This window comes from Mycena indigotica, assembly GCF_014461135.1.
Source record: "Mycena indigotica strain 171206Taipei chromosome Unknown Mind.scaff0007, whole genome shotgun sequence".
Classification (NCBI taxonomy): domain Eukaryota; kingdom Fungi; phylum Basidiomycota; class Agaricomycetes; order Agaricales; family Mycenaceae; genus Mycena; species Mycena indigotica.
This window is the reverse complement of record NW_023503006.1, coordinates 1284062-1306570: the sequence shown is the minus strand read 5'-3', so window position 1 is coordinate 1306570 and position 22509 is coordinate 1284062. Positions and strand designations below refer to the sequence as shown.

General features: G+C 52.6%; 12 protein-coding genes across 12 annotated transcripts; 4 read left to right on the top strand and 8 right to left on the bottom strand.

Annotated features, from left to right (window-relative positions):
* Positions 1-3: 3 nt before the first annotated feature.
* MIND_00814200 (Amidohydro-rel domain-containing protein) lies at positions 4-707 on the bottom strand (the record flags this gene model as incomplete). Its single annotated transcript, XM_037364816.1, has 2 exons — positions 4-443; positions 491-707. 2 exons carry the CDS (start codon positions 705-707, stop codon positions 4-6), a joined length of 657 nt encoding a protein of 218 aa, XP_037218058.1.
* A 1052-nt stretch (positions 708-1759) lies between these two features.
* On the bottom strand, positions 1760-3807 carry MIND_00814100 (SET domain-containing protein; the record flags this gene model as incomplete). The annotated part of the gene is made up of 11 exons (XM_037364815.1): positions 1760-1834; positions 1891-2040; positions 2094-2146; positions 2199-2257; positions 2304-2467; positions 2514-2910; positions 2962-3074; positions 3122-3150; positions 3198-3310; positions 3365-3406; positions 3455-3807. The coding sequence occupies 11 exons, from the start codon at positions 3805-3807 to the stop codon at positions 1760-1762; spliced, it is 1548 nt and encodes a 515-aa protein (XP_037218057.1).
* Positions 3808-4540: 733 nt separating this feature from the next.
* Positions 4541-6992, top strand: MIND_00814000 (uncharacterized protein; the record flags this gene model as incomplete). Its single annotated transcript, XM_037364814.1, has 18 exons — positions 4541-4586; positions 4634-4673; positions 4723-4731; positions 4791-4799; positions 4849-4926; positions 4975-5057; positions 5116-5174; positions 5228-5318; positions 5372-5445; positions 5500-5542; positions 5595-5701; positions 5749-5953; positions 5997-6051; positions 6100-6518; positions 6566-6618; positions 6667-6719; positions 6771-6874; positions 6928-6992. 18 exons carry the CDS (start codon positions 4541-4543, stop codon positions 6990-6992), a joined length of 1593 nt encoding a protein of 530 aa, XP_037218056.1.
* A 132-nt stretch (positions 6993-7124) lies between these two features.
* Positions 7125-8442, top strand: MIND_00813900 (uncharacterized protein; the record flags this gene model as incomplete). The annotated part of the gene is made up of 6 exons (XM_037364813.1): positions 7125-7307; positions 7353-7370; positions 7422-7564; positions 7613-7709; positions 7761-8054; positions 8107-8442. The coding sequence occupies 6 exons, from the start codon at positions 7125-7127 to the stop codon at positions 8440-8442; spliced, it is 1071 nt and encodes a 356-aa protein (XP_037218055.1).
* Positions 8443-8952: 510 nt separating this feature from the next.
* On the bottom strand, positions 8953-10120 carry MIND_00813800 (BTB domain-containing protein; the record flags this gene model as incomplete). Its single annotated transcript, XM_037364812.1, has 4 exons — positions 8953-9700; positions 9752-9900; positions 9951-10036; positions 10090-10120. 4 exons carry the CDS (start codon positions 10118-10120, stop codon positions 8953-8955), a joined length of 1014 nt encoding a protein of 337 aa, XP_037218054.1.
* A 386-nt stretch (positions 10121-10506) lies between these two features.
* Positions 10507-12496, bottom strand: MIND_00813700 (uncharacterized protein; the record flags this gene model as incomplete). The annotated part of the gene is made up of 10 exons (XM_037364811.1): positions 10507-10532; positions 10585-10747; positions 10797-11044; positions 11106-11238; positions 11300-11912; positions 11964-11992; positions 12055-12101; positions 12148-12319; positions 12373-12385; positions 12441-12496. The coding sequence occupies 10 exons, from the start codon at positions 12494-12496 to the stop codon at positions 10507-10509; spliced, it is 1500 nt and encodes a 499-aa protein (XP_037218053.1).
* A 425-nt stretch (positions 12497-12921) lies between these two features.
* MIND_00813600 (P4Hc domain-containing protein) lies at positions 12922-13948 on the bottom strand (the record flags this gene model as incomplete). The annotated part of the gene is made up of 3 exons (XM_037364810.1): positions 12922-13399; positions 13450-13589; positions 13637-13948. The coding sequence occupies 3 exons, from the start codon at positions 13946-13948 to the stop codon at positions 12922-12924; spliced, it is 930 nt and encodes a 309-aa protein (XP_037218052.1).
* A 124-nt stretch (positions 13949-14072) lies between these two features.
* On the top strand, positions 14073-15177 carry MIND_00813500 (Polysaccharide lyase family 14 protein; the record flags this gene model as incomplete). Its single annotated transcript, XM_037364809.1, has 3 exons — positions 14073-14595; positions 14643-15050; positions 15101-15177. 3 exons carry the CDS (start codon positions 14073-14075, stop codon positions 15175-15177), a joined length of 1008 nt encoding a protein of 335 aa, XP_037218051.1.
* Positions 15178-15475: 298 nt separating this feature from the next.
* MIND_00813400 (BTB domain-containing protein) lies at positions 15476-16692 on the bottom strand (the record flags this gene model as incomplete). Its single annotated transcript, XM_037364808.1, has 4 exons — positions 15476-16259; positions 16316-16342; positions 16385-16492; positions 16549-16692. 4 exons carry the CDS (start codon positions 16690-16692, stop codon positions 16251-16253), a joined length of 288 nt encoding a protein of 95 aa, XP_037218050.1. The 3' UTR covers positions 15476-16250.
* Positions 16693-16914: 222 nt separating this feature from the next.
* MIND_00813300 (uncharacterized protein) lies at positions 16915-18746 on the bottom strand (the record flags this gene model as incomplete). Its single annotated transcript, XM_037364807.1, has 8 exons — positions 18595-18746; positions 18248-18547; positions 18107-18158; positions 17971-18047; positions 17822-17920; positions 17678-17775; positions 17441-17631; positions 16915-17388 (listed from the first exon to the last, which is right to left on the bottom strand). Exons 1-8 carry the CDS (start codon positions 18660-18662, stop codon positions 16915-16917), a joined length of 1359 nt encoding a protein of 452 aa, XP_037218049.1. The 5' UTR covers positions 18663-18746.
* Positions 18747-19697: 951 nt separating this feature from the next.
* MIND_00813200 (uncharacterized protein) lies at positions 19698-20246 on the bottom strand (the record flags this gene model as incomplete). The annotated part of the gene is made up of 1 exon (XM_037364806.1): positions 19698-20246. One exon carries the CDS (start codon positions 20244-20246, stop codon positions 19698-19700), a length of 549 nt encoding a protein of 182 aa, XP_037218048.1.
* A 522-nt stretch (positions 20247-20768) lies between these two features.
* Positions 20769-22166, top strand: MIND_00813100 (uncharacterized protein; the record flags this gene model as incomplete). Its single annotated transcript, XM_037364805.1, has 5 exons — positions 20769-20889; positions 20937-20987; positions 21045-21124; positions 21183-21328; positions 21380-22166. The coding sequence occupies exons 1-5, from the start codon at positions 20781-20783 to the stop codon at positions 22164-22166; spliced, it is 1173 nt and encodes a 390-aa protein (XP_037218047.1). The 5' UTR covers positions 20769-20780.
* Positions 22167-22509: the final 343 nt, after the last annotated feature.

Below are 22509 nucleotides of genomic sequence, written 5' to 3'. Positions count from 1 at the left end.
CCCTTACGACAGCGCCGCAATACGGGCGGCCCGATAGGCTTTGTTCACGGTGCTGTACGAGGTTTTCTCGTCCCAGTTGCTCGTAGGAACCTGGTAGCTCGCACCGATGTCCGCGCCGGTGAAGTTGAGGTCGTGTGTCGTGAGCGTGCCGTCCTCGGCTTGAATGCTGCCGAAGTGTGCCGCGATTGCCGCGTCAAAGCCGACAGGGTGGGTGCTGGTCCGGCGCAGGTCGTCGAAAAAGCCGCCGAGCGTGGCGTGGTACTGCGCGAACACGATCGTCTGCGTCTCGACCTCGCAGAACTGCTCTGTCACGATGCGCTTCGCGAGCTCTTGGAGCACGGCCAGGCGCTGCTGCACGATCTCCACCTTTTGCGAGTGGCATACGAGCTCGCTCGTCGATTGGCGCACGACGACGGGGGAAAAGTGCTTGAAGTGGGCAAAGTCTGAACGCGGTGAGTTGCTAATCTTGATGAAAGAGTTTGGTACTAACCATCTATGCCGTAGAATTTGTCAAAGCCGGCAAGGGAACTGATGCCTCCCCAGGAGTCGAAGCTTGAGGAGACGCTGGAGACGCTGGAGACGCTGCTAGTAGAAACGCTGGAAACACTCCCGCGAGCTGCAACTCCAGGATTGTTGTCCACGGGAGCCGCAAGAGCGCCGGTGGCCAGGGTCACGGTCATGAGCGAGGCAATGAGGTTGACGAACATTTTGCTGTGTTGTGTTAAAAGAAATGTGGGGTGTTTTGTGGTGGAACTAAGCTCAAAATGAGCAGATTGAAAACGACGTTGTCGATAGACATACGTTTAGATGCAAAACGAACGAAACGAAGAACAAGCGATGGCGCGGGCTACCTGGCCGAAAAGGAGGGAAAGGCAAAGAGCGAAGGGGGGCGGTGAGTCTGGCTTTGCTACCCTAACCAAGGACGCTTTTATACAGCCAGCATGCAAGCTGATTATCGCGCAGATGCCGCAAACAAGGCCGACGGAGCACTGGCCAATGGCGGCTCCTCACGAAAATGGGTCACAGCGAAGCCTGCAGGGTGCTGCCGGGCGCCAGATGCATATGCTCAATATAGTAGCTCTGATGACGGAGAATCGACCAGTAATTGAATGGTCGTTTGCTGCAGAGAGACTGAGAGAGTACCAGTACACCGTTGAAATATGTCGTTACTAGTGGAAGACGCTAGACTGAGATATCCCAGTCGAGCCTAGATGCCCTGACGCAATCCCAAAGCAGTCCAGCGGTATTGAGAAACCAGCGTAAATGGCCCCGTTTCGCGCGCAGGCTGCGCAACCTGAGACTACTGCGTAGATGCAGAGCGGCGGAAGCGCAATGCTGACAGTGAGCGGCCGAGGAAGGCAACTTGGTGCTATTGACATCGTTTCGGCTCGCCCATGGGGACAGGAACAAGACGTGCTGATGTGACACCACGCGATCCGGGTACACTGCCGTTAACGCCGCGCGCGCTGATTCGGGAGACTATTCCGCCAGTCATTGGCTCTTGTGTGAGTTTACACAAAGTTTACATTATTGGCAGACCCGCAACACATGTTCACATGACGTTTTCCTTGCGTTTTTTCAGGTGGGGAGTGTTGATGTGGAGTCAGGACTATTTTGCAAGGAAAAACGCTATCTTCAATTGCGCTGAAAGTGCGATTTGTGATCTGTAAGCTTATTCGCATCTATATCAACGGTCATTACTGCGTACGACGCGACCATGCGTCGAATCCCACAGTAAGCCTGGGAATAATATCACGTCTCATCCGAAATACGGCACGTTGTGAATCCAGCGCTGCACAATGTCCTTCACGAGCACAGGCTGGTCCTTTGCAATCTACATTCCCATTTCATCAACTTAACTTCACGCAAAAAAACAAACAGAACACATACGAAATGACCTCCTCCGTCCACTAGTATCCATGTGAAGTTGCCGGCGCCAGAGCCGACGACGCGTGCAGTGGTTTTGTCGGCGGGTGTGGGCCATGGGACGTCGGGGCTTGCGAGGAATTGCTGCTGGAAGGGCGACTGGATGAGTTTCAGCTGGGTTTGGAGTTGTCACCAACCGTTCATGCAAAGAAGATAGAAAGGCTTACGAAGGAGATGACACCGGGCCAGGCACAGTTGGCGTCCTGGGCACCGACGTAGTCTGGTCAGTAGGTTATATACTGGATGAAACGCTTTGAGGAAAGATGGCTCACGAAGGAGACGGATGCCTGCTTTCAGAAGCGGCGCATAGAGCAGGTAAGATGATTGGATACTGTAGCGGATAAGTATCTTGAACAACCAGCCTGATTCAAGCTCACATATCACCGTAGGTCATGAACTCCCTCGTCACGTCTTCGTTGACGAATTTGAAATTGACATGCTCAGGAACACCCAATGCGTCCTTGACATCCGGACGATGGAAGAGATCCTCCATCCAGAAAAAGGACGGGGCAAGACAGCCCATTGGTTCCTTAGAGTAGCACTGTGAAGTTGCATCAGAATCGTTTCAAAAGAAGCAATTAGACCACTTTTTTGCGTGTATCTTCTACAACTGTTCCATGCGTATCGCCCATCGCCAGCTGGCCACAAGTTTCAATCGCGGCAGTGCGCCTCTCAGGAATCCATTCTTCCGTTTGTTGGGCGTAGGCAATGGCGTCGAGACACACGGGGAGGACCTCAAACAACTCGGTACATGTGGTCGAGTTGTACATGTCGAAGAGGTAGCATCGCGACTGGAGCATCCAGCGGAAGTGCGAAGCCGCGTCCGAGATTGGGTTGCTGACCATCATGGATTCAAGGTTGAGCGAAATTGCGCCGGGTTGACCGCGGTTCTTGGCGATAAGAAGGTTTTGCTCGTGGATTACGGTTGCGATGTGGGGGACATAGATGCCACCGTATGAGCCGCCCGAAAGGACGAGTTGATTCCTAGGAAGGGAAGGTTGGCGTGTTTGTGGACGAAAATAAGATGATAGTTACTTGGCAAGGTGAGGGAAGACTTTGTAGAACTTTTGAAGAAAGTCATACACGTCGACAGCAGCGTCGCGACTATTGTTGACCATCGTTCCGAAGGAGAAACCGGCACCGATGGGCTGGAAAAGACTCTTAGCATATTGGAAGATAATGAGAGTAAGCCTACGTGGTCAAGAGCAAGGAGATTGAAGTGTTCTTGAAGACGTGAATAATTTGAACAGGTGAGCTCTAATGTATCGCACCAGTCCATCGATTTGGATTCGATGCAGTCCCGTTCTCAACAACGACGCAAGGACCTTGGACCGCCATTGGATTGGACATTCCACTTGTTCCGGGACCGCCACCAATTGTCAAACTATATAATTATGAGGGTGTGAAAAATAGAAGGAAAGATGTAGGGCAAGCGCACATAATTGGCGCATTCTCGGAGTCATTTTCCGCTTCGAAGAGCCTACAAAGTTCAGTAAGTAGCGCAGTTCTTGGTGGGATCGAAACTCACCAGAAAAAGGACCTCTTTGGCGTTTCTTCGTTGTCGCCCTTCAGCCCGATATATCCCGAATGGGACACCGAGGGCCCTGCCGGTGCGACACAGAGGTCACCAGGGTCGGTTATGTTGACGAAAAACGGAGCCATGGTGCCCTGTGCTTTCTTCCAGCTTCGACGCGAAGAAAGGACCCATAAGAGCGCTAGAACACAGCAGACGAGCCATCGCGTCGGTGTGTGACTGGCTCGACGCGGTTTGTTCTTTGGGAGGATTTGCGCCTCGATGAGGCCAAGATACTCTGGCTGGGCGCTCTGGTGCGGGAGCAGGGGAATGAGGAGAGGCGACTTGGCACTGGGCTTTGCTTGCATGGTGGCCCCCGACAAGGATGTTGCTCCCACAGACCGAGGTTTTGAATAGCTGCGGGCGGCGCCTGCGCAAATCCATGCGGGCAGTAACCAGCATGCCGATCAGCACGTCAGCTTTTCGGTTCACACGGTCATGCCTTTTGTCCTTCCTCCCCCAGCTTGCCCCCAGCATTCACCTAGGCCTGCCGTCAAGTTACTTGACTTTCCGTCGACGAGGTGTGAGCTCTAAACAGACAGGATTACAAGTAAGCCTGTGTCAGCTTCCGAACCTTTCCCGTGTCGTTGACACTGTTCTTCTGGTAGCCCGTCCCGCTGGCGCACCGTCCGGACCGTTTTCCATTCTATTCCTCGATGGCAAACACGATCCCCATCTTAGATAATCCCGCTCCGACTGACGAGTAAGCAAAATCGGATCCAGGTGAGCCGCTCTGCCGGATTGTTAGTATCGTTTGACCCACCGACAGAGCCATAGTTAGCTCGAGACGACGCCAAACTTGGCGTCGGTCATTGCCTTGCATCGGCCCGTCTCCATTCACTGCAACGCCAAAGACGGTACTCAATACCCTGCCGCACGGCAGAATCTCCACTGCATTCTCATGCCCATCTCAGCTGACCGCGACGGGAGGTATGGCTTCTCAGGACGTGGCGTTTGGCCGGGGGCCTTATAATGGAGTGTTGTCATTTGCCGTAAGAGGCGTTCTGTGGCCGTAGGCTAAGCTCCTTGCCTCTTGACACCATGGCGGTCTCCCAGCACTATTTCATCAAGAATATTCGAGTCTACTGTTTGTGGCGAAACATTTGTTACCTTTTGCGGCTGAAATTTGGACAGGGCTTGCGTTCGTCGTATACTGGGGAATTGTCTTATTCGGGTGCGGCTTTTGGCTTCCTTCTGCAGATCTAGACTTATAAACTTCCAAGCTATGATACGTATGTGGCCCATGAATGCTTTTATCAACAAAGCTCAATACTGATTCATTCTCTTCAAGCGGTGTCGCGTAAGCTTGGTTTCTTTGCCCTAGACCACCAAACTCACTAGCCGTACAGTGGCGCAGTTGTCAGCAGCAGTTTCTTCCAGTCTTCCTTCGGTTTATTGGACGAGAATGGGAAACTGAATGTCCACAAGTGCGTCATTTCCCCGACTTTTATCCTTGCCTAACTCGTTCGTCTCAGGAGCAATGCTATCTCCTCTAACGTAGTATCTGTCTTGCAAGCTGGTGCATTTTTCGGTGCTCTTGGTAGCGCACCCGTGTCTGGTGCGTTTTCGACCATATGGTTTCAACATCGAATGCTGATATTCGTAATGGCACTCAGCGAAAATTGGGCGTCGAATGACACTCCTTGCATTCTCAGTGATCTTCCTTGTCGGAGCGGTGAGCTTACCTGGGTCTCTGTTGATCGGGCATCTTGCTAAGCTTCCCCGTAGATCCTCACGACTGTCGCAAAAGGCGGGTCTTCAGGTCTGTCGGAGATATACGCTGGGCGGGTCATTTTGGGCTTTGGCATTGGTGGAATTTGTGCGTGCTCGGACCTTGTCTTGTGTCTTAGCGTTTTAACTGACTGGAATCAGCTGCTGTGTCCCCTGCGTTCGTCTCGGAGTGTGCTCCAAAAGAGCTCCGTGGTCGGATAACGGGTCTATTCCAGGTACAGCATACATGCTAGATTCTCCCTTTTTCCCTTGTTGACCATTGTTACCAGATCTTCGTTGCCGTTGGGGTCATGTTGTCCTACTGGGTTAATTGTTCGTTTCTTTCTCTCGAAAGTCTGTTTCCCCCCAACCGAATGAAATATAGACGGTATTGTCGTCAATGAGAAGCCGGGACCCAACTTCTGGCGTATTCCATTTGGCCTTCAACTTGTACCCGCCGGAATCATGGTCATCGGACTGTTCACCCTCAAAGTCGTGTTCTACCGATCTTCTCAGTTATTGATGCTTATTATTCATAGGAGTCTCCTCGTTTCCTTGCGTCCGTTGGGAGAACCGAAGACGCCATTCGTAACCTCGCATACCTTCGCAAGGAAGCCGAGGACAGCGATATCGTCATTCGCGAAATGGCTGAAATCGAAGCCGCTATTCTCGAAGAACGGGAGGCACGCGAAGGATTAGGCTGGAAAGAGGCTTTCTTCGGCAAAGGAAACTTTATTCGCTTTGGTGAGTAGCCCTTTTGTAGCCAGACTGAACTAATAATTCCAAGTTATTGCTTTCCTGATCTTCTTGCTGCAACAATGGGGCGGCCAGAACTCCGTTAAGTGGGTCATGCATTATCTCAAGGGAAAGGAAATCTGAAATCTGAAAAGCTACTACTCCCCACAAATCTTTGCTTCGATTGGTTACACCAACCGCAAGAACGGATTGCTTGCAACAGGCGTCTACGGTGTCGTCAAAGTAGCAGCAACCTCCATCTTCGTGTTCTCGGGAGCCATTGATTGGATTGGGCGGAAACCTTCCCTTATCACGAGCGCATTCGGCATGGGCATTTGCTCATTCATTCTGGGGGCATTGCTCAAAACGCATCCGCCACCAGCGACAAACGGGAATACTACCATTGCGCATACTCCTCCGGCCAGCCAAGCAATGGCTGCGATGCTGTATTTCTACGTTACCTTCTACTCGGTTGGGTGGGGCCCATTACCTTGGGTGTACTGTGCAGATATCTTCCCGACGAGGACAAGGCATTATGGGATGGCCGTGGCCAGTGCCTCTCAATGGGTCTTCAGTGCGTGTTTTTGTTGCTACTGTGGAATCGTTGTTGACTCAGGTTAGACTTCATGTTGACGAAGCTTACTCTGCAGATGGAGACTGCGCTTGGGTATAAGGTGTGTTTTCTGGCCTCCCGCGACTTCTGGAGCTGACTTGATATGCAGCTCTTCTTGATGTTTGGAGCTATCGACATCTTGGGCTTAGGCGTGTTTTCTATGTGTGTGATGCTACTCAAGCTTACACGGAGATAACTTACTTGCACCGATAGCCTCCTTCCCGAGACCAAAGGTCGTTCACTAGAAGATATGGACATCATCTTTGGTGCCGTTACAGAAGAAAAGAGACAAGCAGATATCGTCAAGCAAGAAAGGGGTCAGTCGGCTTTTCCTGCTGTTTACCTGACTCGGAGAACTCACCGTGTGTAGCACTTGACCATGCCCCAGCGGGCGACGATAATGTCGACAAGCGGTCCGACGAGGAAAAGGTGTAGGTGTGATTTCGTACGATTAGTGTCCCACCGTGTATCATTCTCGCATCAAATCATCTTTTCTGCCATAACTACTCCTGAAAAAGCAATCGTGTGACGAGCTGTGACCCTTCCCCAGTCAACCACCCACCCAAAATGCCGTCGCCCTTCTCTGTGGCCGGGATGGCCTCGACGTCTACCTCGCACCTCAATAACCCAAACCTTAACTCGTGGGGCGCGTCCAGCACGTCCGCGCAACACGCCCCACTCGGCAACTCGTTCTCTGACTCTTTGTCGATGTCGCAATCGAGGACACACTACCAGCCAGGATACATCATGGTGTGTGCTTTCGCGACACACATAAACTTATCTCATTTGTTTTAGGGGGCTTCGCAGTCGGGTGTAGGCTTTTACTTCTCTGCCCAATCTTGAACGACTGACGCTTTGCCGCAGGGCTCGCCAACTGGGGGGAACCAGCGCGTCGACGAGCCGCCCGTTGTGCAAACCAAAGCGAAGATGAACCATGCCTTCTCGCGCGGGGGCGGCCGCTCCGACTCGGACTTTGGCGGGATGGAGTCCATGTTCCAGAGCTCGAGGTGTGTTTTGCAGCAAGTTTCGGTCTCGCTGTTGATCACTGTCGGCAGGCAGCGACAAGCACTCGCGGACGAGGATGCGCCACCCATGAGCTCCGTAAACGACATCCCTACCGAGATGTATGCGGATTCGTCATTCCAGCCACGAGTGTGTTTTCATGCCCTTTTTACCCTTCTCACTTCTTAGAAAGCTGCATAGACTTCTACCTTTGGTGCCTCTGCCTTTGGACGACCCCGTCCAAAACCACAAACAACTACGACAACTTCCCAATCGCCCAGCCTCTATATAATCGTCTTTGGGTACCCCGCAGACAAATACAGTCTGACAGTCGAATACTTCAAGTCTCTTGGCGATGCCTCCGACGCGGACCCGCATGCTGAGATCATCAACTGCTTCAAGATTGGCTACCGGGACCCCGCAGACGCAATGCGGGCCGTCCGCAAGAACGGGGAGGTATTGGGAGGGAGCTGGATGGTTGGCGCCAAATGGGCGGTACGCTATTCTTGCCTTCTCCTGAGAAACGCGACGCTCAGCGTGTTTATAGGACCCCGCTGCGGCGGAAGCACTGCTCAGTCAGGCAACAGCGCGGTTTAGCTCTCCGGAGCCACAGCCCTCAACGTCTGGCTCGATGTTGATGGCAGTCGACAGCCCGAGTCCGACTCCGCCGCCTCATTCGTTCAACTCGCATACACCGATGGTAGGCACGCCCATCAAGCTCGCGCCATCTTCTTCGGCTTTCCGCCGGGGTGTCCCGAATGCGCCATCCAAGCCTGCAACGCCGGTGCCACAGGCCGCACCAACGCTGCCTCCAGCGCCGGGACAGGCGAGTCCGAGCAAGGGAATGTTAGGGCAGGTTTCGGATATGATTTTTGGATGGTAGAGTCTATATGTTATTGTGAATGGAGCATCATTCATTCAAATTTACTGGTTTTACAAGGCGCTGTGGAAGTTGCTTTGGACCAAGCAACATCGAGATCTCGAGCAGAAGGACAAGTTATCCGAGTCCATACCTCTGTCTTTTCAGGAAATGTCCTCCCGAGATCAGTTGACTTGGAAGTATCCTCCCTGGGTTTTTGGTTTTTCTCCCTGGATTTTTTATGGGGGTTCTATCGAGTGCTCGTGCCAAGGCCAATTCCACGGGCTGGCAGTCGTTTTCAGTCATCATTTTGGTGGACTTCAAGCGTATGGTGGAATAGGCCTTGGGTGAACCAATTATATGGACTTTCTGGGCTGGTTTCTCTGTACTGTGCTGGCCGCTACTACCCACTGCAGATGTGGGACCATATAGTCTTATTATCAGCGATGACTTTCTGACTGAAGGTTTTCAGACTTTGATTGCCAGTTGTGCTGCTCGAGACCTTATCCCTACATACTCAAGACAATCAAGTACTTATGGCGTCAAGAAATACGTATTGATATCTGAATCAAATCCAAGACGGTCCAGATAGCTGCGCACGCACTTGCAGTTATTAGCCCTGATACCTGTGTTTCTCAAGATCTCTCGTGGATGCCATAGATTCCGCCGATTCTCGACGATCATATCTTCCCACCCGCGGCCTATGACTCCAGTGAAGCATTGGCAGGTCGGGTCACGGCGCTCTGGTGTCGCGTCGCCCGGATCGGCGATGTGGAAAAGCATGTTGTTGAGGCGGGTGAAGCCGCGCACGACACACCGCTTCTGCTCTTCTGTCAAGCCCATGTTAGCTAACCCGGCAAGAGTCGGCGAGATCTCGTGTCTGCGCGCCCTCTCGAAGAGCGTGTAGAAGGCCATGGCCTGGAGGAAGCGTAGATTGTATGTTTCGCCGAGCGCGAGCATTCGCGCGGGGGGTCCAAACTGGCCGGCAAACCACATTTGATTGCTTGCCGCGTTCCAGAAATCGGGGACAATCGGGGAGCATTCGTGCGCTACGGAAAGAACGCGCTCCACCCGCGCGAACCCCTCGTCCGCCGAGCGCCACTCGTTGATGTAGTCCTGCAGCGAGCGCTGCTTTGGCTGCCCGATGGAGAGCAGCTGCCACGCCCACCTCACGCAATGGGTCATGCCATACTTGTTCGCCATTTCGATGAGGAGCAGGAACGCCGGGATCTGCCGGTCTGTCACGCGCTCAAGCCCGCCGAATTTGTGGGCGTCTCCCGGTCTAGATATTACTCAATTGATAGAAATGGTTGCCCGTGATTCGGATACCCACAGAATATAGATTGCCCAGCAGAGCATGCGGAAACCCACTACGCTGGTTCCCGGCAGCGGGATGATCTCCGACGGCGGCCCGCCCTGCGCGTCCGCAAACATCGATCGGAACATCGACTCGGGATCCCGGGAGATAATTTGCTTGTGTAACTAATACCAATCCATCAGTTCAAGTTGACACGGAGATTGCACAGTTGTACTTTGAACAGCACATTTTCTGCCTGGAATGTGCAATCGCCGTCCTCGAAGTAGTAATACCTGTCCCGCGTGGGCTGCACCTGAGCTGCTGCACATAGTTTGAGCTTCCGGAGTCTGGGCATTTCCCGCACACCCACTCACCCCCATTGACAGAGCCTCGATTAGTGTCCATGACGAAGTAACGATGGGCAGGGGGTGATAAGCCTGCGGAGCTAACAAGCTGCTTTTTTCCGGCTCTTATACCGTGAGCGAGGAGGTGCCTCATACAATAACACTGATAAAGCATCAATTCCACAGAGTCCAGACAAAAATGCAATTATTCACACGCACACACACACAAAACACAACAAAGCTTTATAGGTTCTTTGTTTGTGGTAAGACAACTACTGTCATTCTCTCCTTGTTCTAAACAATCAAGGTGTTGCACTGCCAGTGGGCAAAGACAATCAAGACCAGTAACCATGCGGGAGGAGGAACTTCACAGACAATAAAAAGAATCTGAAGGATTTTTATAGATCTGGTGCTTATTATGCAGGCACAGTAGGTCATTCCGATGCTTTACTGCATCGCAGCGACACAGCGCTCTGCGCAACAGCCTGAGTCAGCAAAACAGATGTTTCCCAGCCACAAACGCACGGAATATGGGGCTACTTGTAGCGAAGTTCCTCATGGTGTTCATCGTCCACTTCAGGTTCTGTTCTGTTTGCTGGTACTCGGGCAGCACCGACGGGTTGGCATGGGTACTCCGCAGGGATGCTAGCTCATCCAGAAACACCGCACAGGCAGCCGAGCAGATGGGCTGCCCAACGTCAGCCTCGGTCAGGATGACAAATAGCAAGTCCGCTCACTGCATACAAAGGGTCGCCCCAGGTGGCGAGCGAGACGACGGAGACCATCCTGGTAGCTGCCGCCAGCGCTTGATAGCGTGAATGCTCTGAATTGCGCAGGTGTGGCGAGTGAAATCGCAGAATGGCCAGGTCGGAGAACGCGTGGGCGAAAACAAGTGCGCGATCGCTTGCAATTGGTGTCGGAGGAGTTAACGAAGATTGAAACGCAGAAAGACGATTATCTAGCGCGCTGCGGACAACCGAATCATCTGCATGACTGTTAATCGCGTCCACAGACGAACGGAGATTGAGGAGAATATATTAGATCACCTAACATTCTGCCTGCATTTAGTGAGCAGACACGCTCGAGAAGGACAGAGGCCTTAGAAAACAACGCTAACGATGTAGATGTTTCTCCATCCGTCTCCTGTCCTTTTAGAAATCGGGATAATGTCGCGCCGACCTGATGACTGGTCATTGTTTTTTGTCATGGATACGGCGAGGAGCCTCGGAAAGCCGCTCACCAGTATGCCCCCTGGCCATGGTGTGTCTACTGTCATGTCGCCCGGAATGGCGGACGGACTTCCCTGCACTGCGACCCAGCAGTTGTTCACAATGACCGTGGCCCAGAACGCGTCAATCCGCTCCACGGCTTCGATGGGGTCCTCCGTCGGCGGGAGCAGCGATTCCGAGACCGGAAACTGCGGGTTAGAGAGACAGTGGTTTGGAATTGGCACGCGGCGCAGGATGTGCAAGCCAGCGCTAATTGCCAACGAAGCGGCGGTTGCTGCATGATATCGGCCCTGAGTCGGAAGTGCGCTGTGCAGATAGTATATAGACAGCAGTATCTCGGCTTGGATGGTCTCGAGGACGAGCTTGGGATGGATCGCAAAACCGCGAATGTCGGCCGGCAGGTTTTGGAGAGTGACACATAGAAAGGTTTTCGTACTGTCATTTGAGTGGTGTGGGATAGAAGTGCTGAGAAGCGACCCCCAAAGATATATCACGCTGAGCAGGGCGGGCGACGGGCGGCTTGGGTGGCCAAATGGAAGAGGTAAAAGTGCTGATTGGGCGAAACGAGTGAGATCAAGGAAGAAGTGTCCACTGTGGGCGAATTTTTCTAGGAAAGCCGTTATGCTGGCGTTTCTTAGCGTGTATACATAGAGTAGGAGGTTCTGAGCGACTTACAGTTCAGCAGCAATTTCCGGTGTGGGCTCCTAAAGAAGAGATTGTGGGCCGATTGAGGGAATGTCAACAGAGAGAGAGAGAGATAACTCACCTGGAAGTCAAGAATCTGAGCTTCGTCAGGTTCCGGAGTGGGGGACACTGGCTAGCTTTCTTCAACGTCGAAGGCGCGAAGTTCGAGCCAAACCTCGTGAACGCTCCAAATCATGCACTTTGCTGAGAAGCGTTTTGATAGTTCCCTGCATTTGCGAGGGAGTTTGGTGGCCATGGGCGCGTTCTTGCTCGAATTGGCAGGGCTGCTTGGAGCGGGGCGGTCTGTTCAGACATTGGCTACAGCTGGGACGATCACCATCGCATCTCTGTGAGGCCGCCTTTCAACGACGAGAGCTCTGAGAGGATCGCAGAGACATACCAGCTTCCTCCGTCTATAGTGTCGAGGTTAGTGTATGGAAGCAGCCTAAGCAAGGGCAACAGACGTGCCTACAATTCGAACAGGCTCCACCGCGTTGAATGTTGGGGAGATGTGAAGCGGTCATAATCGAAGCTTGTTAAAAGGCAAGTTCTGGAGGGCGGTTGCTGCGTGTTGGCAGTCGAGGCGGGAGCAGAGCTGTGAAGAGGAAGTCATATGAGTGATCCGCGTGTCGCGCATTGCGCAAGGCAAGTGCTTACGCGCCAACGCGTGCGGACGGCAAGCTCAAACGGAGTTGTAGACGTAGTTGGGTGGAGCCCCGCCGACAGTTGGGGATGCAACCGGAGATAATCCATGGTTTCAATACGCCATTACCCGGTCCCCCATGGTGGGACGTGAAAAGAAATGGATCGACGCTGATATAAGCTGGCTGTCAATCACAGGCTTATAGATAAAATGATAAGATAAAGATACATCCAAGAATCGACCTAGTGCGTCCCAGACAGCCGCTAAGTAAGAACTATCCCAAGACAGAACACGTCTAGCGTCCCCTCACAGTTCTGCAACCAACTCCATTGCCGCCAATGCACACTCCATCGGCATTTTCCTATCCAACGAAACTAACTGGCGCAGGTATGGCTCCATCCGCTCCAACAATTCGAATTCAGCATCTGGCTCCCTCTTTTCCCTTTCTTGCTCCATGTCATTAAGCGCTCGTTCTCCTGCCTTGGTCCATATGCCATGCCAGACCCTTTCACAAGACCCGTGGTTGTGGATATGAAGGGTGGATGCTGGGAGAGGTAGAGGAGGAGCGAAAGTAGATATAGAAGGAGCAAAAGGAAGCAGTTGAGATAATCTTGACCGAAGATATCGCAAGAGACTAAGCTGGAGGGATAGTGGTTGCCGTCCTTTCCATTTTGGTGGGTACCTGGGTTTAGACGTCGCGTTCAGGAACCGAGAGGTCATGATGGAGAGGGTCTCTAGCCTAAGCGTGGCGCTCGGCGTGGACGATTTGGGGAGGGGATGAGATCTAGCAAGATATAAGTTCACTGTAATGCCGAATGGTTTTTCACCACCTACATCGAGCTCAAGTCCCACAGGAAGAATCGAAATTCGTCTGCAGTAGTGTCTGGAATCCGCCAAACAGTCTTGGAGATGGGTTCCGTCGCAAGATGAGGGTACTTTGCACTATTCTCGAGTCGGAACAGAGATGTGTGGACCTGAAATAAGTGTTACTTTGACGTGGAATTCGGGACTAAATGCGCACCTTGAAGATGGTGTCCTCGACATGGAACAGGACAAAGCCATCGAGGAGGACCTCCGGAAGGTGCTCAAACAGAGCATCCTCCTCCTCATCGCCTAGCTCTGCCTCGTGATGGTTCCACGTCAGCAGCCTCAGCCTGCTACCGTTCCCGTGATGAACGAGGCGGGAGGCCGTTTGTCTCAACTTTCGTTCCAGCGCCAGTACGGAGAGTTTGGGGAGGCGGAGACAGAGCATGTCTGTGAATGAGATTCGAAGATCTTGGGGGTACCGACCCCGCGCAGGCCAACCTATATCATGGTCTTGTCGACATGCCATTTACACGTGTCCCTATGTGGGCGTGGCTGCCTGCCCACCGAGAAGGGCAAAAAGATGGATGGATAGCATCGAGGCACGGGTCCCAGACGATACGAGCTCCAATCGATTGCGGCTCTTGGACCAAATGGATGTCGAAGTCAAGAAAGTGAAAGGCTGCAGCGCCACCAAGGTGTCTTACATAACTCATGGGTGCTTGACGATGGATCGCTTACATTTGCTTCCTGTTCCGTCTTTCAAGAGCGGGTTCACAACTTGCGCGTTGATAAACGTACCCGCGATCGAACACGTCCCTCTTGAAGACCCGTCTCTTGGAGTTCACAAGATTACCTCGCGCACCAACCACCCGCTCGTCACACCGCCTTCCACAACGGCACACAGTCTTGTCGACCAAGAAACTGGAGCCAATACTCTTGCTCTTTCGGACTCTTCCACGGACCCAAAACAGGCATGGGAGGCGCTCTACCCTCGAGGAAGCATCAATCCCTCTGGAAAGATTCCTGGTGGCTTCGGATTCTACCTAGCAGGCCCGAAAGACTTCGCAGACAAGCTGACAATAGAGGGTGGTGCGACGCATGTAGTGCTGAGCTACCGGATGATGCTGCAGCATGACTGGGAATGGGTCAAGGGCGGCAAATTACCCGGAATCTGTGCGTTTTCTCTTTTCCGCACGGCAAGCTTGGGCTAATATTTGCAGTTGGAGGAGAAGGAGACACGTCTTATTCATGTACTGGAGGACAACAACAACATCGTTGTCAATGCTTCAACATCCGGCCCATGTGGCGTGCAAACGGACAAGGCGAACTCTACACCTACCTCCCTCTCCTCGACTCCAACCGCGACCGCCTATCTGCTGTTCCACCATACTCGAAGCAGAATCCGGACTATGGCATGTCTGTCGGTCGTGGGGCGTTTTCGTTTGACGCCGCAGTCGGCAACTGGATCAGCCTTGCATTTCGCGTCAAGCTGAATGAAATCGGGCAGGAAGACGGTCAACTAGAGCTGTTTGTGGAGGGAAAGTCGGTCATCCATGCCGTTGGACTTGTGTTCAGAACCTCGAACACGTCCCGAATCAAAGGTGCTCATTTCCAGACTTTCTTCGGTGGTGAGTTGCCTTCCTCTCTTCGATACCAGCAGTAGTTACTGGATTTTCAGGCCATACAGAGGACTGGGCATCACCGAAGGACCAGCGTGCCTGGTTTACGGATGTCACCGGTGCAGTCGTTGGGTAACGTTGAGGTCAGCAATCCGTTTGTCCCGGAAGTTGTACTGAAAGATGTGGTGCTAGCAAGGGTCAATCAGTGCGACTTTTTTTGTACTGTTACGATTCAACTCTGGCTTTTTTTCAAGGAGTGCTAATTGCCTAATAGACATACATCTGCAGCATTTCGCCAATGCCTAATCTTGTCAGTCCCGAGCCTGAATGTATTTGACCATTTCCTCGTCAATAGCTTTCAGCCTGATGTACTTATAACTACAGTCTCAACATCAGCAACTTGTAATATTGGATGGACCCTACACATTTAACTACTAGCACTGCGGCGTAAGAAACAGTCCTGACAGATCTCCGTCCTCTTGAAGGCCCACCACTTTCAAAACACTTTTTATACAGGCTCGATGCGGGCCGACCCCTCCCAATGACATTGCGTTAAGGATGCCTCCCAGACTCTGCGCCGCGTCTGCCTCAAAATCGGGTGTTGACACGACCTGCTCCCATTTGGCACTACAAAACTGGTTGTCTCGACACTTGACATCGTGCTTCAGGACAGCTCTCCGTAAACAGTGAAAAATACTAGAAGTTAATGCATGCCCCATCAGTAATCGATTTAGTTGGGTTTGTGTCAATGAGAGCCGTGAGATAAGTTGGTTCCGAGAGAGCGCCTTGGATCCAAAGATCACGCGTTTGCGCAGCTCGAGATAAATATCTGTTTGAAATGTTCGAAGGCCAGATTTCTCCCCTGCATCCAGAGCGCGGCGAATGAAGACACTGTTCCCCGTATTGGCCCGAATCCGACCTATCCACGCGACGGTGACCATGGTCAAAAGATCCTGTTTGTACGTTGCGGCGGAAAATCGCATGGTGGTCTCTAACACCTCCACGGAGCAGCGGGAAAGATAAGCAGGGACAGGATCGGCCTCGCCGGCCAATATTCGACCGAAGAAACATAGTAGACTTGTACGACTCTCCGTGATTCTCAATGTCTTCCAAGTCCAATCTTCGAATGAAACCAGATTATACTTGTGGCAGAGTCTGCCGACGCGCAGCAGCTTATCGACATCGGGTGTTGTTGTTTGGGCACTTATTTCATGTGGCCTTTGGGGTTTCAGGTTTTGATTAAAGGTTGTGGTGACAATGAGGGCACCACTCACAATGCATATAGCATCCAGCAGAATGCTCTAAAGTCGACAACACTGTCGTCCAGTTTGCAAAGTTCAAACGTTCATGTTGTCTGATACTGCTGTCGCCGTCACGGTGTTGCATTGCGGGAGGCGAAACATATCGCGGAACATCGAGGCAGGATCCCGAGAGAGGAAAGCTTTGTGAAGCTAAAAGGGCTTGAGCTCCATCGGGATGTACGATACTTAGAGGAGATGCTGCAAACATTGAAATAGACGCCTTCGACTCGAAGCACACAGTCTCCGTCCGGGAAGAAGTATGTTTCGTCTTTGGGATGCAGTTCGGATTGTTCTACTTTTGCAGATGGCGACGAGTTCACGGTGAGTTCGGGATCTGGGGCGATGCTCATCTGCGCAATAGAAAGAGGAATAAGTAGTCACCGTCACGGCGTGACCGTCGTAAAACAAAAATATTGAATCTTGGGCAATCGGTTTACATTTTTCCTGTCAGTCCTTCATTCTGTCGATTCTGCTACTTCTTACAGTACACTAGCCAATTCATCATCATTCTCTACAACACAAGAAAGCATGAGCGAACGAAAGAGTAACAGCAATCCAGCGGACAATTCCAGTTACACCGGTGGCGAATTCAAGGCACCACCGGAACCGGGTCCGGGCAGCGAGTCAACGCGATGAGAAGGGAGGATCAAGGTCCGCGGGCGTCCAGCCTGGGGGGAGGTCGAAGGTGAAGTGTATCCGCCGTCATAGCCGTAGTAGCTGTAGCCGCCGGCGCTCATGAGGATCGCGGGCATCGTGTCGGGCGAGTATACCGACTGCGGCGAGCGGATCATTGATGCCGCGCCGGACGGCGGGCGCGATTGGATCGGAGTGCCAGTGGTGAGGAGGGGCAGCGTCGGCCGCGCATTGACGAGAGTGGGTAGTTGCACGAAGCGCGGGCCCGAGCTGGCGCTGCTAGCGGTGGTGATGTGCGCGAGCAATTGTGACGAGGCGCGGGACCGGAAACTCCGGGCGTCGGCCGGGTAGGGCCGGGCCGTGCCGGGCGACTCCGGGATGGCGGGGAGATCTTTCTCCAGTGACGCCTTACTCTGTGAAATCACTTCAGCCTTTGCGGGGGGAAGTTTAAGCTGGGGAACGCACGATATTGGACCGCATTGATGGCGGCGATACGGACTTGGGGAACCAGTAGAATGTGTCTGGTACCAACGCCTGTCCGTTCCCGCTGCCCCCATTGGTGGTGGATCCCCCACCCGAAAATGGCCCAGACAGGAAGTTTCCTAGAAGCGTGAGCGCGTATACGCGGCCTTGAATGGCGAAGAAGAAGTCGAAAGCTTGAGACAATCAATGGCTGAGAACGAGATAGCTTGGGGAACCTACTGAGATTGCCCTTGAGCAGCAGGGCCAGGATAAGGAGTGTTGTGAGCGCGACGAGCGCACCGGAAGTGAGACTAAGCACAAGGACACGGCGCCAGGTGCTAATAAAACTCAAGAAAAGAAAGGGCAGTCAGGAAGAGGGCTTACTCGCGTAACAGCGTTCGCGCCTTCTGGATTTTGTAAAACTCATATCCCAAAAGCACAGCGATGAGGACGTCGTTTATCGCACACATGATGGAGCCAGCCCTGACGACGAATGAGCCTTAGCTATTGAATAGAAGAGGAAGTCGACGTACGCGGCAACTTTGAACGTCACCGCCATAAGCATGACCGGCGTTGCCACGAGGATTCCTCCGACCCACGAGATGACAAGCTAGAGAAGAACAATCAACGGGTCAGAATAGAAACATCGGAGGGATGTCATGCGCGTACGTGGACAGAAACGAGTAAGACCAGCACGAGACTGATGATACGGTTTCGCGAGCTGTCAAGAAGAAACAAAAAAAGATGGCAGTCAGCCGTACAGTCCGCCAATGAGAAAAAAAACCGCTCCCGAAGGGAAAGACTGCTCACAGGATGTAGTACAGCTGACACAGGAAGAGCTGCTCGACGGCGGCGGTGGAGTAGGTCATCACAATGGAAATCGTCGTCGGCGCTGCAAGGCTGGAGAACTTGGTGGCCCCTAAAAAGATAGAGACTCCGAGGAAGGCGCTAGCGTTGACTGCAGCCGTGCCAATGGTGTCGAAGACAAGCATGGCCCCAATGCCAACACGGTGGATGAGCGGGCGACCCCTACGCTGAAAGTATCGAAAGCAGAGCAGGATTTCAAGCGTATATAGAAGCATGTTGAGCCAGGACGACGTTATTTGGAGGCTGTTGGGGTGGTCAGCGGATGGTATGTCTTGGTAGTAGTAACGCACCCATAGTGCAGCAAAAACCCTTGCGCCACTGCGGCGGCACCCGGCCCTGGTGGTGGAACCGCTGGCATCCGGGGTCCAGCCCAACAAAAGAAGAAGACAGAAAAGTCGACTTGCGAAGTGAGGGTCGAAGGGAAAGAGGACGACGGGATGAGGGGGGTGGGAAGAAGAAGGCGGCAGAATAGTACGCGAGTTTATATCCTCCTGCCAACGGGTTCCGCCCTTCGCCTAACAAGGGCGGGGCCTTTCCTGATGTGATAACGAGATGGCTTCCTAAGCTGCGCCGGCCCGCGGCTGCGACCAATAGCATGCGTGCTTGGCTGGGCTCGCCGGCGATTCAGAGCAGGTGGAAGGCACTGCCATCCTCCTGAGGCGCGGGCGATAATATTTGGATCCCAAATAGGGACTCTAAACCAATGTATGACGCCGTCGTAGAGTAGACGAACTTCGACAATTATGTTGCCTGGCGACGCTTGAAAGATTCTGCTGGTGGCGCATCAGACGAGTTCAAGAAGGCCATATCAGGGAACAGGAGTTTACATTGAGTTTACGAGCATTGCAGCGTCGTCACGATCGCATTTTCTTCCTGCCTTCGCACAACTTGAGGTTTTGCCACGTTCAAGCCAATGGCACAAGCGTCATATGCGATTTGGGTTGAGTAGCTGAACTTCGCAAAGAGAGATGCGCGAATCATTCATGATGTTTTTCATTCAAGCCTTCATCCGGCAAATAATTTATGTTCGGGCGAATGTTATTTGAAGTTGCCCCTGACCGAAATTCGTGCAACTCACGGATCGTATAGCCTAGTTGTGCTGGGAAACAGCACGCTAGTTGTCTGTTATTGCACACTGCTGATATGCAAGAGACGAATAGGAAGCTGCATGTGGTGTGCTGGTCAAGATATGACCAAATCACGCGTCTGGTCACGTGCGTGACAGTCTTCTGAAACTTCGAAGCAACTTCGAAGTCGATTCCAGTTAGCATTGCTGAGCAGATGCCAACAACGATCCATCCAAACATACAAATACATACAAGGGGGATAGGGAAGCCTCCAACCACGCTCCTCCATCAAGTTAAGTCTGGTCTCATAACTCTGCTGGTAAGAGCTACAAATTGACTTTAGTAGGAGCTCCAGTGGAGACTGAGACACTCACAGGACTGCTGAACATGTCGAGCGGGAGGCGCGCCCGCAACGGGGCCAATGGAGCCTTCGAGTCCATGTCGACTGCGCGCATGACACACGTCGCAGGGGGGCTGGTTGTCTCGACGACCATGCCCACGACCTTCAAGTTGTCGTCGTACTCGAGTGTGCACGTGAACTTCTCCGTCCACTCCCGCCTGCTCAGCCGCCATGTCCAGCCCACACTGCCATGCACCGTTACCGTCTTCGTCGGGTGGGTGATCGCGTTCTGGGAGTCGAGACAGAGGTCCTTGCGCTCCCAATGTACGGAGATGAGGTCGAAATAAGAGCGGACGGCGTTTAGGCCGGTCAGTCGTGAATCTTGGGGAAGCGGGCAGGAAATGGGGGCGTGCTGGATGACCAGCTCATTGGTGGAGGAGAAATGGGACAGGAGGATCTTGGTAGAGGCATTGGCAGCGAGATCGAGGAAGAGTGCGTCAGCGGCAAAGAGCAGCTGTTTCTGTGTTGGGCTCATGGTGGCGGATGAAGAGTTGGGAGGGGCAGGGGAGGGAGAGAGGCGGGGATCCAGTCCATATTGTTATCATTGTCGGGGAGAAGCTCGGGCACGAGTTCCACGGTACGTCCAAATCCCGATCCGTTGTGGATCATTTCGCTCGGGACACAGCTCGGTCATGGAGCACATCGTCTCGGGCCACATTTCCAGACCAGCGCTGGCTTGGGTGGTTGATTTGAGGGTCGGCCTGGCGTAGGGGAGCAAAATGGAGACTAAAATCTCTATTGTACGTGTAGGAATCTGTGCCTATGACCTAAAATAAGTAACAAGCCAATGGGGAGCCAAGCTGGCAAGGCGACTGGAACAACCACGTACCTTGCTACAGTCCTCGGGCTATTCTTCATCCGGTGTCCTGGCAGTACTGTCCATCGGTCGGGCATGCGCGGGATGACCGCGATTCGCCAACAAATCAGGCCCATTGACTTGTCAATGAGAGTGGTTGACAAACAAGGAGGTCACGGAGGTCACGAATCCGACGCGCTGTTGCCGACGTCGATGCGCCGCCAGCGTCGCCCAATCGTCCGTTTACCTTCTGGAAGCCGCGCGGGCGAAGAACCTCGGGATTCTCCGAGCACTTCTCCCTCACGTGCACGACCGGCCATTGGTGCTGTTTCGCCCACTATCTCTCGCGTATATTTCATCGACTCGTAGACAAACTAAGACAGCAAACTTCAAACTATAGTCATTCTGGAATGGACTTAGGCAAGCGTCTCAAAATTCGTGCAGCTGTAATGACGTGACTTACTCTTCAAATTCAAGACAGCAGCGTCGTGCACGATGAAACGTACTTCTTCGATGACGGAGACTGTCTGTTCCAAGTCGAAAATGTTCTGTTCAATGTATTTCCATGCCAGTTCCGTCCCATCGCTCTTTGACCGTCGTATGTTCTGATTCTAGCTGCACCGAGTGATTCTGGGCCGCGATCCCGAATCGATGTTCCGATCCATGTTTGCAGACGCACAAGGCAGCTCTGCAGAAGTCATTTCACTGTCTGGAGATACCGCAGCGGAGTTTCGAGTGTTGTGTTGGGCGATGTACCTCCTGTAAGTCCGCGTTATATGCAGCGTGCTGATGATGACGGTTTTTCCTTCAAGTCCTGGTGATGCGTATGCGCTGAGTATGGAACAGATCGGGGACACGGAAGTGAAAAAATACTTGGATCTTCTCAACATGGCGCACAAGTACACACTGCCGCACTTCGAGAAGTGGGCGTGGGAGATGTTAAGCAGCGTGGAAGACATGCTGAGGCCGCTTCAAACATATTTGAATGGCTGCCTAGAACCTGGTCTTGAAGCGGCAATGGCTCTTGCCATCCGATGCAATTTATCATCCCTCCTTGATCTGGTCCTCGCGATTTTGATAAAATCCGCTAAATCGGGGGCAATATCAGCGTCTCGTGTCCTGGTCCTGGGCGAAAAATATCAGCAACGCTCACTGCAGACCGAAATCTATATCATACTCTGGAATAGAGTTCAGGGCCGACAAGACGAGGGACAAGCTGCTTTGATCGTCTCACCATTGGTTGGATTGGGAACTCAGCTCGGCCTCACAAATGCACAGATGCAGCGTTTCTTTACGGGGATTGTGATGCTCACCAGTATCCTTGCTCAAATAGTGAGCCCGGGTGATCCGGGCACGCCATGCGTTTATCCATCCAAAGAATGTCCTTGTGCAGGGTCGACGAATGAGTGGAGGCTGATGTTGGCAGAGAACCGTCAGCACGCTAGCAAATCCACGCGAACTGAAATCCGCGCCATATTGCAAAACGCACAAAGCTACGGAGACAAATACCGGTGCATCGACGAGCACCTCAAAAGTAAAAATTTCTGCTCTGATATCGATACATACTTTCTTGGGCCAGAACCCTCTACTAGTAGCTGATCATGAATGGTGGCACTGGTGGTCCGTGGAGTAGTACGCTAAACAGATATGTCGACTGTGAAACTACATATGCAGCATTCAGAATGAAGTCCGGCTTGAGATTTCCCTATGCCACTATTCCGCAAAGAAGGAAAAAATTAAGGCATACTGTACATGATTCTAATTTCTAATTATCATTTCCTGGTCACGTTCCCGGCCATCATTCGCGCCACATTCTCCTCCCTCTTCGTCCTTGATGCGCTAATCGCCCACAACCGGCCAGATACCCGATATAGCCTTTGCTAGTAAGCATCGGACCCACATAAAGTATGCACGTGCCACACATCTCTTTTGTCCCAAGCGC